Source organism: Haliotis asinina, chromosome 7, assembly GCF_037392515.1.
Source record: "Haliotis asinina isolate JCU_RB_2024 chromosome 7, JCU_Hal_asi_v2, whole genome shotgun sequence".
Lineage (NCBI taxonomy): Eukaryota > Metazoa > Mollusca > Gastropoda > Lepetellida > Haliotidae > Haliotis > Haliotis asinina.
This window is the reverse complement of record NC_090286.1, coordinates 62,643,170-62,659,377: the sequence shown is the minus strand read 5'-3', so window position 1 is coordinate 62,659,377 and position 16,208 is coordinate 62,643,170. Positions and strand designations below refer to the sequence as shown.

The 16,208-nt window shown below is 40.9% G+C and overlaps 1 protein-coding gene across 2 annotated transcripts in view; it reads right to left on the bottom strand.

The window, feature by feature from the left end:
- LOC137290232 (uncharacterized) overlaps positions 1–16,208 on the bottom strand; it is a 72,864-nt gene that overhangs the window by 2,127 nt on the left and 54,529 nt on the right. For both annotated transcript variants that reach the window (XM_067820985.1, XM_067820986.1), the window contains 3 exons: positions 13,561–13,629; positions 9,659–9,706; positions 8,924–8,977 (listed from right to left, as the gene is read on the bottom strand). In XM_067820985.1, coding sequence (XP_067677086.1) covers positions 8,924–8,977; positions 9,659–9,706; positions 13,561–13,629 — 171 coding nt within the window. The remainder of the gene's footprint in view (positions 1–8,923; positions 8,978–9,658; positions 9,707–13,560; positions 13,630–16,208) is intronic.

Sequence of the window (16,208 nt, the reverse complement as noted above, 5' to 3'; positions counted from 1 at the left end):
CCTTGTCCCAGAAATCCAACAAACTAAACGTGGTTCTCGGATTGGAATATATGAAGCAACAACCCTCACTTGTCATTAATTGAAGCACTACATTTACGTCTGTCCCGGAAGCTAAATCTGGCCAGTCAAAAACATACATGACAACACGTTCTGCAGATTACGATTACTTAACCCTATGGAGGCTCCAACTGATTTCTGTCCAACACATTCATGCGTTGTTTGTTTGTTCAGTGCCATATTGCAGTTACGATACAAGGCGCTTCAGCCTACTCTCTGAGAGAAACCTGGCGTCATAGTAATCGTACACAGAGCAGAACTTTATTGCTTTTCAGTCCGTAAGACAACGGTATCTATGAAGTTCTCACGGATTGTGCTCATTTTGGCGAAAGGGCTGGCAGTCTGAAAATAAGACGTATAGCATACAAGTAATAAATAGTAGTACATGGTACTTTCTTTTACAAAGAGGACTTACGTTTAAATATTCACATAATACCTCACAGGAAAAGGTGACTTTATAATTCACTTTCCCAGAGACTTGTACTTGGACATGACAATATTACGAAAAAGTGCGAAGTTTTTGTAGTCGCCCAGTTTCATTTGGAAACAATTGATAAAATTTAACAGAGTTTGGTCTTTTGAGATGTAAAGTTTAATATATTGATTTCTAGAGTCTAGAAAATAGGGGCCTTTAACGTTGCAAAGTTTACTGGTTTACGGCAGGACTTGGTGGGTGACAGAACAGTGTCCATGTTTTGTATGACAGCAGGTCAGCTTCTGTATCAAGTAGCCACATGTGGTACAGTGCAAGGTCCTCCAGTGTCACATAACCCACGATGATGAGAAAGACAGCATCAGAAATGCGGTATCCGAAAGGAAATATTTTTTGTGTTGCTTTCGGCGTACTCACATCAGATGTTATTTGAATTTACATATCGATAGTTGTTTCAACAAAAGCAGTAAATGCCGTACGACGTGGCTTGAATTTGCGCTCCTAATTTGATCGTCTTGTTTCTTTTAACCCGGTGCCTCATGTTAGAAGTACTTCTGTCCTGTCAGGCAATACATGCAAAGGACGCTGCAAACTGTGGCAGCGAGTTGCGGGAGGGGGGGGGGGGGGGGGTGGGGAGGAAGGAGGAGGAGGATTGGCGACAGGTAGACAGGTCGGGCAGAGCATGGTTAACCATTCCGCCTACACCTCATCTTATTACTGATTTACAGTCACCCATTCACATGAATGTTACCGCCTTTTATCTCCATTGCAACCGGTTTCCTCGGAAAACACAAACTGATTTATCTCTGATGTAGAGGCTTTCTTTGTATACTAGTATTCTGAAGTCCGTGACAATACGTCCAGTTGTCAGGTCATGTGGCATGTTGTTGTCTGCTCGGCGACTGTGACCATGGCCTCCGTCAAAACATCGTTTAGTTAGGTCATCCAACCTTGAGATGCATCTGTTAGAGGTGTCTGTTGCATCCTTTGGATGCAGCACAACCAGAGACATGTTGTTGTAGGTATTGTGTCATCTGTGTGGCTGGTATGGTTAATGAATCAGAATCAGAATAACACAGTTCCTCGAAGAACAGCTGGTCACAAGGGTATATATGCATACATAGACACCAGGAACAGCAGGACACATGGGTGTGCATGCATACATACAGTCTCTAGGAGATGGCGTCTATTGGATCCATTGAGTAGTTTACCATAGTCCGTTTGGCTCAAAAGCGGACCGATGAACTGCAGTCTAGCTCGAAAACTAATAAACGTAACATACTCAAGGAAACGCAGATCATAATCAGAACATCATACCAACTCGGACAGGTTTCTGCAGAATATTTTTCCTTAAAATAAAATGGTTGTTTAACAAACTATCATTAAAGTATTGACACGGTTCACTATTTGTTACAGAGAAATGGACAGCCAGGTGTACGAGAAATCATGAAGACAGCACAGCACAGGTTAATGAATAAATAACTTTCTCGAACACCTGGCTGTGCCTTTCTCTATACTCCGCCTTCGTAATAAAACAGTGAACTGTGTCAATATTTTAATAATAGCGTGTTAAACATCTTATTTATTATTAGAACAAAATATCTCGAGTTTACATTTGTTTACAATTCATAGGTCCGCTTATGAGACAAAAGGACTACATATTCAACGATGACGAAAGCTACCGAAAGGACCAATATAACATGAAAAAACAACCTAAAGAAATGACTGGTAATTATTCTTCAACCACTGAACCTATAGCAGGAAGGAAAGAAACAACAGATCGGAACTGACGTGACCATACAGTTGCAGCAATTATCTACGATCACTATCACAGCAATATCATATATTCTGTTTATGAGACGAAACCGACCATATTGTCGAGCATCCTGAGATATGGATTCTTGCAGTAATATACCGAAACCGCCGTATCAAATACCGTCTCCTGCTACTCAGCGTTAACGAGATCAATTAGTTTTAACACGATTCGGTGTTTCAGTGTTATAGACCCGATATATGTTTGATCGTCTAATTAACTCACTGTTTCCGTGCTCAAACCTAGGTAAACCCTACTACTCCGGACACCGTTAATCCAGACAACCGACCTACACTACAGGTCTGTTTCAGAGGTCTGCGATGTTTTAACTAAGCTCTTACTCAAGGCGACATGACAATCGTGCTTATCAGCAGGGTAAATTCTGTTGGTAAGATAGCTGGATATAGCCGCTGGAAGGCTGCAGTGAGAATCAGGCGTGAACATGCGTTTGAGTGCGCGTGTCTTTTGGTGGATCTGTGTTTGCTGTTTCTGACCCTGTTTCTTCTTGAAGACAAGTAACAAAATGTCTCCGAATACTCTGAACGGAGTGTTTATACAGCGGTTTACATAATTCTAGAAGCAGATGCATTTGCCTGCAACATCGTTTAGTGTCACTTGTGAGTCGTTACTTAATGTACGACTTCTGGGGGACTGCACGGCCCAGACCACATAATCCCGCTGTGAAGCTGACCTGACTCTTTGGGATTCAACACCGTATTTATTGAAGGGTTTCTTTTTCTGTGATCTAAGGATCTAAGATGTGATTTCTAGTTATGCCAGACGCTGAAGGAACTGATTAATGAACAGGGCGAAAATATGACGAGTGCGGAGACGCTTTGCAGATTTGATTCACCTCGTTAGCAATCAGTGACTTCATAATCTGCAAAGCTGACGTACTTTGCGACGTCCTCGAAGACATGCGATAGGTAATACACATAATCTGCATTAACCTGTTTTAGGAAATGATTAATTCGCAGATAAATCGCTTTGAAAATACAAATCTTTGAATTCCTAGGTTCTCTTGGAGAATGAATGGATCTCTTGGTAATCACCAAGAAACAGAAAACCAGGAAACATGCCTTTAATTTGTCCTGCATTCATTTGTTCGTTCCTCAATCCAGTACATGTTACTAGTCATCTACAATCTTACACATACTTATTATTTCGTTACTTTATTACTGATCACCGATCACCTTCTACAGTGAGAATCTTCTAGTGAGGACAGAACCAAAAGCATGGGTCTGACGTTGACAAACGAGTGAATGAATTTAGTTTTACGCCGCACTGAACAATATTCCGGCTATATGGCGGCGGTCTGTATATAATGGAGTCTGGCTGACAAACCAAGAACTATATCGGGTCGAGTCGGGGATTCGAACTGCGGTCAAAGGATGGTAAAGGCATTGCGGTCTATTGTAGTAAGTCTTTCTGGGGACGATACCGTTAATTAGTTGTCTTCTAGATATCTGTGAGTATGGGTTTGTGCCGAGGTGAGCTGACCGTGAAAGCTGCAACAATAGGAGCGATGCACCACTCCCTCCCCAAACGCCTGACGTGAACATGGTGTACACATATACGTTTTGTTCAAGTAGACACAGACAGAGTACCTTTAACTAACCTGTGAACTAGCTACAGTGATGGTACGTCGAAACAGCAAGTCCACGGCTCTCGGTGGTAATTTGGACTAGGAGCCCTATGTCTATTGTAGCCACGTTAATGACAATTGGATGTATTTAAATGGATGAATTCAAAACAAAGTTATATTAGCCTAATGTCCATCTATGGTAATTGTCATTACCTCGAATCATGTTCGCCCTCGTATGTCTCGAGACTTATTGCCTTCATCAAAACGTGTTCAAAACGAGGCCAACACGACACGCGCGGGACAGAAAAGATCACGTGACTGCCTCCGGCACTTTATCTATTGCCATTAACGGGTTCATCGATATTTCTAATGATGACGAGTACATTTCTTTGACCTTCTCCTAATCCGTCAAGTGTCCGTCTTGTCTGGGCAATTGTAATTTAGTTCTAAATATTTCAATCCATGGCTCTCATTCAAACTTGGATCTGACTGCACTCTCACTACTGACGTCGGCATGGTGACATGGTGCTCTCTTTGACTGCCATATATATTCTACCACATTCTCATCACAAATGTGATTCTCATCACATTCATTGGAATCTGTGTAGTCTGAAACACGAGGCCGACAATTCGGTGCTATTGATGTTTAATATGAGCTATCTGCAGTTAGAATAAGGGCGTTTCAGTATTTGAGAACTGGTAAATAGTAACAGTACTCCTTAACATCACTACCTACATGCTTAGTATATATCACCCACCAAGACGTAACCGACCAATCGACCAACGTAATGTAATAATGTGATCAATGTTTCTGTGAGATCTAACCAGTGCCAATATCTACGGAAGCGCTGAAGGGACATGAGTATGAGAATTTTTTTAATATATATTTCGTGCGCACGAGATACTAAAATGTGCGCACGATATACCAAAGCGTGCGCACGTTATACGAAAACGTGCGCACGATATAATATAGCGTGCGCACGATATACCAAAGCGTGCGCACGATATGATAAAGCGTGCGCACGATATAATAAAGCGTGCGCACTATATAACATAGCGTGCGCACAAAATGAAAGGAGACACGTATTTTTAAATGTTAAATCGTGCGCACGAGATACTATAGCGTGCGCACGGTATAGTATAGTGTGCGCACGATTTTACATAGCGTGCGCACGATATGATATAGTGTGCGCACGCTTTGTTAAATCGTGCGCACACTATACTATACCGTGCGCACGCTATAGTATCTCGTGCGCACGATTTAACATTTAAAAATACGTGTCTCCTTTCATTTTGTGCGCACGCTATGTTATATAGTGCGCACGCTTTATTATATCGTGCGCACGCTTTATCATATCGTGCGCACGCTTTGGTATATCGTGCGCACGTTTTCGTATAACGTGCGCACGCTATATTATATCGTGCGCACATTTTAGTATCTCGTGCGCACGAAATATATATTAAAAAAATTCTCATACTCATGTCCCTTCAGCGCTTCCGTAAATATCGACCATCAGGTAACTGCACCATCATGATGCACACAAGTCCTAAATGTTGGTATATAAAACAGGCGGTTATGGATGCCAGGCGTAGACAGCCCTAAGAACCTGCTGTGATTAACGTGTCTACGTCCAAATCATGGGTGTCCCTCATTGCCATGGCTCAGAGCTATCAAACACAGCGTTGGAAGTCTGTTTCTCGCTTTAAACGTAATGTCCTAAGTAATAATAACTGCTCTGGATTTAAGCAGTGCACCAATCAGACATGTTCCCCTAAATCAGCGGGTTCGTGGGATAATCAAGCCTGTTTCGTCTCTAGCGTCAACGTTATCATATTTTCAGATAATGCATCGAATATGAATCTGCACCAGAGAGATGACACCTAGATTCAAACTGGCAATAAGACACAGATCATAATAACTGTGATATTTCTGACGGGCATAAATTCATCGAATTAATAGGACTTGGACAAGACTGAAGGCGATACGCTTAGTCAAACACTCTAGCACATACGATACTCGACACCTGAAGTTAGACAAAACTTAGAGAAGTTTCTTCGAGGCGTTAGCGAGTGATCGAGTTTGGTGAAAGGACGAATTGAGCATGCATTTCAATTATTTCAAGCTGTCTGCTTGGTGAGAGACGAAGGGTTGATGCACCCTTAAAACGTCCACTCTCTACAGGGAAACAAGATACAAATGTAAAACTTTTCCCGAAAAGCAAATCATGTCAACCTCGTTCAAACACGTGTTATTATCAACATTGTTTTCTCCAGACAGGGGAAGAATAATTCGATATAGTTTCCACTTGACTTGAAAGGTAGCTGCGAGCCATGTTGTTTTGTAGCGGGAGTATTTTCATGTAATGAAGGCCGAGCCCTGTGCCAGGGGTTAACAAGGGTATCCAACCAGCCTTGTCTCAGTGCCGCTCCAGGGAAAGTAATGATATTTTCATTCGTGACATGGAATGAATGTTTCTCCCCATAGAGAGCAGCCTGTTCCAGCAGCGCCACCTTGTGTGTGTCAGTCAGAGCCAGAGAAACAGACCATAGACTGACAGTTTGAACAAGTATCATTATACCATGTTGTAACACAGTGTAGGGTGCACATTGTGCATGTGATTAGCACGGGATATACGGTAAAAGTGGCTATTTTTGCTGTAAAACTGTAAAAAGCTGAATAGTGTGTTCTGTAATGGATGGCCACCAGCATCACTATCACACACATGCACTCACGCACGCACACACACACACACACACACACACACACACACACACACATACACGCACGCACAGTACGAAACATCCTAAACTAAACTATTAGTACTTTCGTAAATGTACACAATGGAAGACGTGCGTTACGCGCATTTCTAACACATTTACGATGAAAACAGATGCGCATCTAGGATATCAACATCCACTAAATTGCCTGTCAAGAGGGCAAGTATAAATGGGTATAAATGATATCACTGAAATACTGGGGTTATATACTTATATGCCTGACACTTAACAGTGGACTTAACACTTCACAGTCAACAGAAAGTTTCAGAGCAGATCTACTGTGGTGACAAATAAGGAGTTTAAGAATGAGCCAGGCATGTGTTAGTGTACAAGCAGGATGTGACGTACTATTTCAGTTAACAAAGGGAGGACAATCTCATCTCAGTCATGAGAAAAGAAATATTCGTAGTTGTGAAACAGTACGTGTTACTTCTTACAGCGTTCTAAGCAATGTAACGTCGCAACTCACAAACTGTGTGACGAGCGAGTCCATTGTTTTGTGGGATGAGCGAGCCCATAGTTTTGTGGGATGAGTGAGTCTGTTGTTTTGTAAGATGAGTGAGTCCCTTGTTTTGTGGGATGAGTGAACCTGTTGTTTTGTGAGATGAGCGAGTCCCTTGTTTTGTGGAATGAGTGAACCTGTTGTTTTGTGAGATGAGTGAGTCCATTGTTTTGTAGGATGAGTGAGCCTGCTGTTTTGTGAGATGAGTGAGTCCCTTGTTTTGTGGGATGAGTGAGCCTGTGTAATATGTTGTGTTACTACTCTGGGAGATGTGTGGAAGTATCCATTAAGTGATAAAATGCAAAGTGTTCCTCGCCGTCTGTTTGGTACAGATTGTTACATTTGCCGTAAAGCACACTCACCCACAGTTGTATAAAAAGCACACTCGTTTTTGCTCTTGTATTCCACATTTGTTTCTCTAGCATGATTGGAAAGCTTTTATCGTTAACAATGTTTGAATACACAAAATGTAACGTTAGAAAGCAGACACTCTCATGACGTCGGTAAACAATTTTGCATCGTGCCTGACTTTAGGTAACCTTTCATAATCTGATATGTTCATGTGACGTAGCCCCCCCAGACCAAACACACACACTGAATGAAATTACCACATTCTGTAGAATGAGGTTCATCGCATTACCGCGTATCAAGTGAGATCCAACCAGCATAGAAATATTCACGACATTTAATGCGCCTGTGCGATAAAACTGCAATGGTGTTGACTGTGGAGCATGACACCACACTGTATATCCTCTGTGACTGAATCATGTTGAAACTGTGGTGCTAAATCCAATCTGAATCCTTCTTAAAATACCATTTGAAACTGTTTTATTTGTCAAACACTCAAGATTCTAAATGCCACTTTTAAAAGTAAGTAATATATGTAATACCAGATGGAAACATTAATTTGATTGTAGCTGGAACTTAAACGTGTCATTTTTCTCGTTGATACTTTTATTGTTGTTTTCATCTCACATGTTACAGAGTTTATATTTCAGGGATCCTGAAATCCTTGTTAAATAGTATTTGTGTTTCCTTTTATAGCACGCCTTCGTTAAAGTTTGACTATGAATATGTCCTAGGAGGTAACACTGCTACCGAGTACAATAATCGGCAAGAATCCTGGCATTGTGGGCTGACACTAGTTGTTGCCTGCCCAAAACATATTGGCAGCCACGCCATGCATGGCATACTAATACATGTTTTGGTTTCCAACCAATGGCCACGGTATGCAATAGGATCTGCCCCGCATACTTTATGAATATACTTTGTATGGCTATTGTAAAGAAACGTGTGTCTACTGAACTATAAACTGAACTATATAACTATATACTGAACTATATTTTGTGTATGTATTTTTTTGTTTTAATAAAAAAAGACTTTCATGTAAAATACCCATTATAAGGAATGGGCCATTTTATAGCCCATACCAGGAATAAACCTACACGTTACTTAGTACAACACAAGAGGCAGTGTCCTACCTCCTGTACCCACCATGCATAAACAACTGCATTACCTACCATACAGAAAGAAGCACTTCATCATTTTTATCTACAAAGAATCACCATATTTCCAACTGTGAAGAAAGAAACACCTTTCTACCCAGCAACAGGAAAGAATTGCATTACTTACCATAGAGAAAAAAGTAATTAATTAACAACTATAAAGAAAGTAAAAGAAAGAAAGAAGAATGAAATTAACCACTACAAAGAATCTTTTTTGTGTTTTGTATACATATCTTGCGTGTGTACTTACTATAAAGTTGTCTGGAATGGTCTCCTTCTGTCTGCTGTGATATGGCACTGGCTGCTGTAATAAAACAGACAATAGTGTCATATTGTGCATGAAAATATATCCTACAGCTCCCCAAACGTTAATTCTACACCTGACAACTGACGTGTGTGTTTAGAGGCGTATTCCTCACTTCAGGTATCCCTCGGGTTACAACACCATAACATGCGAGCTATTGACAAGCTGCATCCACCAGGGACATTGACGGGACAATTAACGGACATTAAGGAAGACTTTTGATGTCTTTATCCATATGAATTAGACGATGTAACATGGAGCTGCCTACAAGGCTGTACCACACAAGAAGTAACTTGAACTTCCCAACAGTCAGCTTGCTCAACACGCCGACCAATAGGCTTAGCCTTTGTCGTGTACATTTCCAAATTGCTGACGTACAATTGATTAAAATCTTTAACCATGATTTCACAGAACATCACACAAAACGTGCTCCGATGTTGTTATGGCTATCAAAATCCGAGGCTTCAGTAAAGCTTTTGAAAAGTCTTCTAGCAGAGGACTATGTTTTGTCGTGGAACTGTTGTTGTTGCCACCTGCATGATGTACACGAGCGTAGGAAACATCTAAAAAAACTGGGAGCTCGAATATGAGTGAAAATTACTCCTTTCAGTCATGTTCAGTATGTTGTCATGTGAGAATTACAGGTTGTGTCAGGTAGTTGAAGTGATATAGAATACTTACCATTAGATAGCGGACCGAACTCATCTAGTGACTTTTTACTGAACCAAGCTGAAAACAGTAAACACATTTGGGCGTTTATACATGAATCATATGTGTGAGTGTTTGATTCTTAGGTTTCTTTCTTAACTCATCAGTATTCCTGATATATGACGGCGTCAGCCGCAGACAATCCGGTGACGGATTCACAATTGCGAGCAGTGCACCCTGCACCTGATCACTTTACTCCCCTTTTAGAAGAAGCATTGTGTTGCAAGGATACACCCTACCAGGATATTGCAATAACTATATGCACTATAGACACAAAAGAAGAACTATATTTCCAACTGTAAAACAGGAGGACCGTCGATTTACAGTAGTTCATTCACTCATAATGGTGAGCACTGCTTCTTTGCCCTTTATATCAAATAGAAGCTGTTTCCGAGGAGAGTCAGGGTTAGGTATTATATGCATTTACCATGGATCAATAATGAGAGTTAGAATGAGAGCGAAGGGACATTAATGAGAGTGGTTGGGTAGAAAAGTGTTGAGAAAAACAACAGGAGGCTGGTACACAGACACTTAGACTACTCCCAACTCCATTTGGTATCTCCCTGTGTATAATGCAACAACGGGGATAATGTAAATGAGAGATATGCAAAGTGAACTATTTTACGTATCAGATGTTAAGTTTATCTACTCGCCCCTCCGTGTAATTAATACAAAATTAATACTGATTAATATAGTGGAAAGTTTCGACAGAATATATCTGGACTGACCGGTTCCTTCCACGACACTGAATTTAAGGCACTGAATAGTATGTTTCACTATTACAAACAGATGCAATCTGACGGAGAGGTCGAGATATGTGCGAAAGGTGCCTCGTTACAGAACATTAGCTGGTCACAGATGGACGATGAAGACCGATCGAGGATGTTTTTTTCACATCAGCTAACTGTTGAGGAAACATAGTGTAGATCTCAGCTTGTATCACTCTGTCAAAAACCACGAGGAATGGTATGATTCTGATAATGACAAAATAAAGAATAATTAAGAGAACAGGTGTAAAATTCGAACCTACAACGACGGGATTCAGGAATATCTGGGGTGCACATGTAGACATAACGGCATTTGCGCTTGGGATAGATAACCATGAGTGAAATCTGTTTTCGGCATCACAAAGACGCCGTCGTCGGTGTTCAAAAGAACAGACGAAGACCAAATGACACCACTGATTTTGAAAAATGGTTGTCCTTTCTTCATGACACCTTGGTAGTGTCCGAAGTAAGAGCAAGATTGCACTCTGTGTCGTTACGATAACCGAAACAACTCCAGTACGTTTTGATGACTGATAGGTCCACAAGCAGCCCATATTATCGACTAGAGAGTATTGCTTTTGTAAACGATTGGCCACAATAGAAACAGTAGTTACTGAAAAACAGGTTTCATTTACTGAATCTGAGAGTCGTAAACAAGGGAAAAGATTTTTCAATCTTCAGTAACATTCTTCCTTTACTAAATGTCCCACTGTATTACAGATGTCAGGAAATAGTTTCTAAGGCCATATATTTCACACTACACATTATAGGAGCGAGGGCTTATAATATATAATCCACGACTTCCTGTTGCCAGAACTCATCATTTTGTTATCAAACAGCTGGTCATATAATTACAGGTCACTCCTCCATTGTTAACAATATTAACCTCATATGGCCAAAAGTACCGCTACCAATTTTCATCACAGCCTCAAAATAACGAGAATGTTGTCGAAATGGACCAAACGAGAAATATTTACTGATGGTCTTTTAGGTTTGGTCCATTACGTCCATTCTGCTCCAACTAGCCCCCATCCAAAGTCTGCTCGTTTTTCAAAACTTCACTGATAGGCTCTTACGTAACAAAACCACTGCACGTAAACATTATGTGCTGCCATGGTCAGTATTGTCACACAGATGACCACTGTGTCAGGTGACACAAAAAACCATCAGTACAAGCTAAGTATTCTCAGTGTGTCCTCTTTTGTACGGGCTTTCATACATCTATGAACATCCTTATATAGGGATATTTATTGTTGCGTCCGGTAAATATATTACCAAATTCCCGTCGCAAAGATGTACCATAAAGACGGATGGACTTTTTAACATTCACAAAACGTATTTGATAAAAATGGAATCAATACTACGCGGTTTGTTTTCGTGAGTGAGTGGAGTTTCAGACTGGGCCCAAGTCAGTGGCATACTTTCCAATAAACGTGGTTATCGGGATATGTTTTGTCTCCTTGTCTCTTATCTTCAAGTGTTAAAGAAAGCAGATGAAATCAAATGTTATCTGACGTTTATTGAATGTTATCTTAAATAATACGTGAAAAGCTGGAAAGGGTTGTGGGTGTGGAAGGAACATGGTTATGTTGCTGCCAGATGCACATAATTCACGGTGTATTGCAACATACACTAGATTTAGAAGGTAGCTCCCATCGGTCTCCTTACCTCGCACCATCCAATACCCACCCTATAGGCACAAAAATGGCTATTGTAATTCCCAATACTATTAAATACAATGTGTGTCTTTTGGGAGTGTTTTCATGAGTGGAAGAGAGTGGACAAATTATCTGACTGTAAAAGCCGCTTGGATATCAATTAAATGCAGGCAAAATCTGTTACAAAATGTGTCATGTAACAGATTAGCATATGTGTTAAAATCATCTGATTCAGTTCCCTTTTCAGGGTTAGCCGTTTCATATTTAGAGTTCACAAAGATTATTCAGTGTCCTTAAAGCTGAAGAGACATGCATACTGTTAACAGGATAAGTCTCTTGAATTTGTTGAAGAGAATGTACTTGGGTTGTTTCATTTCATAAGTCATTACGATTGCAAATATTTTGAGAAAATAAGAGAAGAGTAAATACAAACGGAAAGGCAATGGTTGACATTTTGAGCCGTCCCCGCTGAACATACTGAAGGACACGTGAAATAAACCCTCTAGTTTCTGCTTCTTTACCACGGCATTTTCTTGCAAATTAATTAGCCAGGAATCGTCCATGTCATGCTGTTCACACGGGAGTTCTTACAAGGATATTATAATAATTAGTTGTTTGGTCGCATGTACCACCTGTGTACGCTCCTTCACCAGAGGAAGTAGATTGGGATACTATTGGGCTTAAAACTGTTTTTATGACCTACAAGGACACCCACACTCACACAGCGCGAGAGAACTACCATATTATACTGAGGCCGAGGGTAATGCATGGCGACACGAGGAAACGTGTTTCCAACTAATTTAATCTTTGTTTACTGTATATAAGGATTATAGACAAGTCAGTCAATAATGAGGACACTATTAACCTGTACTGGACAGACCTTTGTATGTGTTCGTTCTGATATGTAAAGATCAGCATTAAGAAATAAATGTAACCATTCCGTGATCATCTAACTCACTGCAAGAGGTATGGCGGAGAACAGCATGATATTAACGTCGTATAAAAAACGCCAGGGAAAGACAAGAGGCGCCTTGATGCTGGGGCTTTGAGTTTCTGAAGTATAACTAACATTTCTCTCATGGGTATTTATCTATTTGAGCTTAGTTTATTTTACTTGAAGACTGAAGAATGTTTTACTGTAGAGAACTTTTAGAGTAGAGATTTGTAGTCATGTTCCTCAAGACAATTTGCACTGTGTCCAACTTAGTTCCCCAAACAACAACTTCGAGAACATACATAACTGGTTAGTGCGCCCAATGTAAGTTTCTCTTTCTGATATCTAAGTGATTTTCCTTGTATCTACTATTCATGAAACTGGATAACACATCTTTTTTTGGTAATATGTACTTCTATGCGAATATTTGTGTGAATACTGCATACCTTTCATTTTGTTTCTACTGGAAATATTGAACTTTTAGAACTTTGTCGAGTGTGAAGTGTTTGTACTTACAGTTTCGTTTGTCGACATTATCTACCCAGTAAGTATCATCTAGCGAGAGAGACCTTGCGAAGGAAAGACCTGAAACAAAGAACGCCAATGTACAAAACACACAAGCACAATGTCCTGTAGCTCACCTGCAAAATGTTTACTTTACATTCAACGCTCACCACTTTTTCCTTGTTGGTTCATTTTACAAAAACGATGAGCTGACAAATATTTATCTTTGATTACATAGCAAAAGAAATGGATTAGCTGTAAGCTCAATTCACCTGGACTAACAACATTCCCATGGTCTATGTGACATAATATACGCACACTCGCATTCCAACGTATATTTAACCGAAAGAAACCAAGTCTCCTCTGATTGAATACTGTAACTCTCTAAAGAGAAAAACCTGAACGACAGGTGTTCAACGAATGACAGAGAGTCCTCGGTGAAACCTACGTGAATAAAACTTGTAAATCTGCATTTCACTTAAGAATCGATAGAAAACAAAGTAATCATGAAGTGCGGAGCCCCATTCTAGCGTCAAACTTACATTTCACGATAAAGTGCAGTATTTTTTCAAGAAGTCATAGGCATTTTAGCAACGAATCCCGACAACATCAGGAAGTTGAGAGTGATGTGAAGTCCATAATAGATCTAGTGGGGTCGGAATTCATTTTCAAGGAAGAACTGCATTTCTAGTGCTACCTGGTGTTCCTAAAGGTGCTGATATTGATTCACTAGGAGAATGTATGCATCCTTTTACCAGTCTGTAGAAACACCTTTGTTCCTCTGTATTCACGCATGCCTTTACTCCGCTACGTGTGGTGCTGGCGGAAACATGCTCCTGGACGGTCATCTATGAATGGACCTGTTCTCCTTGTCGTGTGACTCACAAGTAGTGGTATGGTGAGTGGGACCGAAATGTACACGTAAACAATAAACTGGGTGAATTCTGGAATTTGTCATGGAATCAGATGTTGCAGAATTCAATGAACGGTATTACGATACCATGACTTTGTACAGTTGCATCGTGTCTCAGTACAGGTGTTTGTCTACACGACACATACATGATCAATTGTCGGTCACGTCTCACTATGACATGTCTAAACAGCCCCTTGGTTACGCTCCCTATTTCTGATTTAACCTTGATCAAGGCAGTGTCATGACTTGAAAGGAGACACACAATCACCGAGCCCAATACCCAGCCTGCCATGTGCGCCTACATGTTGCTGCTAATGTTTTGTGAGGGCAACGCTGCTATTTAACTAGCTTTTGTTTCTGTGTACCCTTCACAGTTGTGGGAACAGGTTATCTAGGGGCATTTTGCCCCCTCCAGTGGGCGAGGGAAGTTAAGTGCAGGATGATCACACGCAGTGCCCTGGAGGCAAGTACGTCGGTCATAGCTAATGGTCCCAGATTGCCGGTATGTTGCCATGGGTGTGGAAGATCGGCTGTTAGTACACTACAGTACTGCAACCACATCTGCAGGACGCCAGTTAACTATCTGATGATGACATCAGTGGGGTCGCCTCAGGCACCCACCCAGGGCACCTGCTCATCAACGTCAACAACGTTACACATTTAGATACATACAATTCCCAATATCGCTTGTTTTGTAGCAGACACAATAATATGTTCTACAGGGCAAACGCTATGAAACACGACTCTACAGGATTAACACGATAAGTCATTCTGTGTCGGCTAATAGGCTCGAGATGCAGCTAGCTTGAAGAGAAACCACTGTTGTTTGAGTATTCCTTAGACTCTATGTTTTCCATAGCTCTAATCTACTGTTTTATGAATATCGGAAACACCACATTGCGCTGACTTGTGTTTGTAACTAAGGGTTACGGACAGTTTCAATATAGATTCAATACCGCCGGGTTTGACGACATATATGCGGTTAATCAACGTGAAGGTGTACGAGCACCACGATGTCCCTATCCACACAGTATTTTCTTGCAGCGTTGCCGCCATGGAACTATAGGGATTACAACCGTTAAGCTCAGATGTTTCAGGACACTTGAATAGACAATATGTCGTGGATGTATCACATAGGGAGAACCTCCTAGGATGTCGACAGCATACGCAAAGGAGTGACAAAGAGGGACACTTTAGTGTTAAGCCGCTTTTAGCAATATTCCAACAATATCACAGCGGGGGACACTAGAAATGGGCTTCACACACTTTACCCAGGTGGGGAATCTAACCCGGGTCTTCGGCGTGGCGGGTGACCATTTTAACCACTAGGCTACCCCACCGCCCCAATACTCAAAAGAGATCAGTATGATATGAACAATAAGGACATAACACACGGGAGTACAGTGAGTTTGGTTTTACAAGTAGTCAAGAAACATCACACTTCTGCATCAGTGTTGAATATCAAACACTTCTGTAGAGTGTAGGGAATCTAACACCCCTAACAATATAATCTAACACCCCTAACACCTCTGTACCAATGCAGGACATTGGACACTTCTGTACTAATGTACGGCATCTAAACCAAAAGTAGGGAATTGAAAACCTTTGTACCAGTGTAGGGAATCGAACACTTTTGTACTTGTGTAGGCATTAGTGAATACTTCTGTACCAACCTAGGGAAGGATCCACCCGCTGTAATACTTTCATTGACAGCTCTATCCATCGAGTCGCCTGGCAAAACGAACAA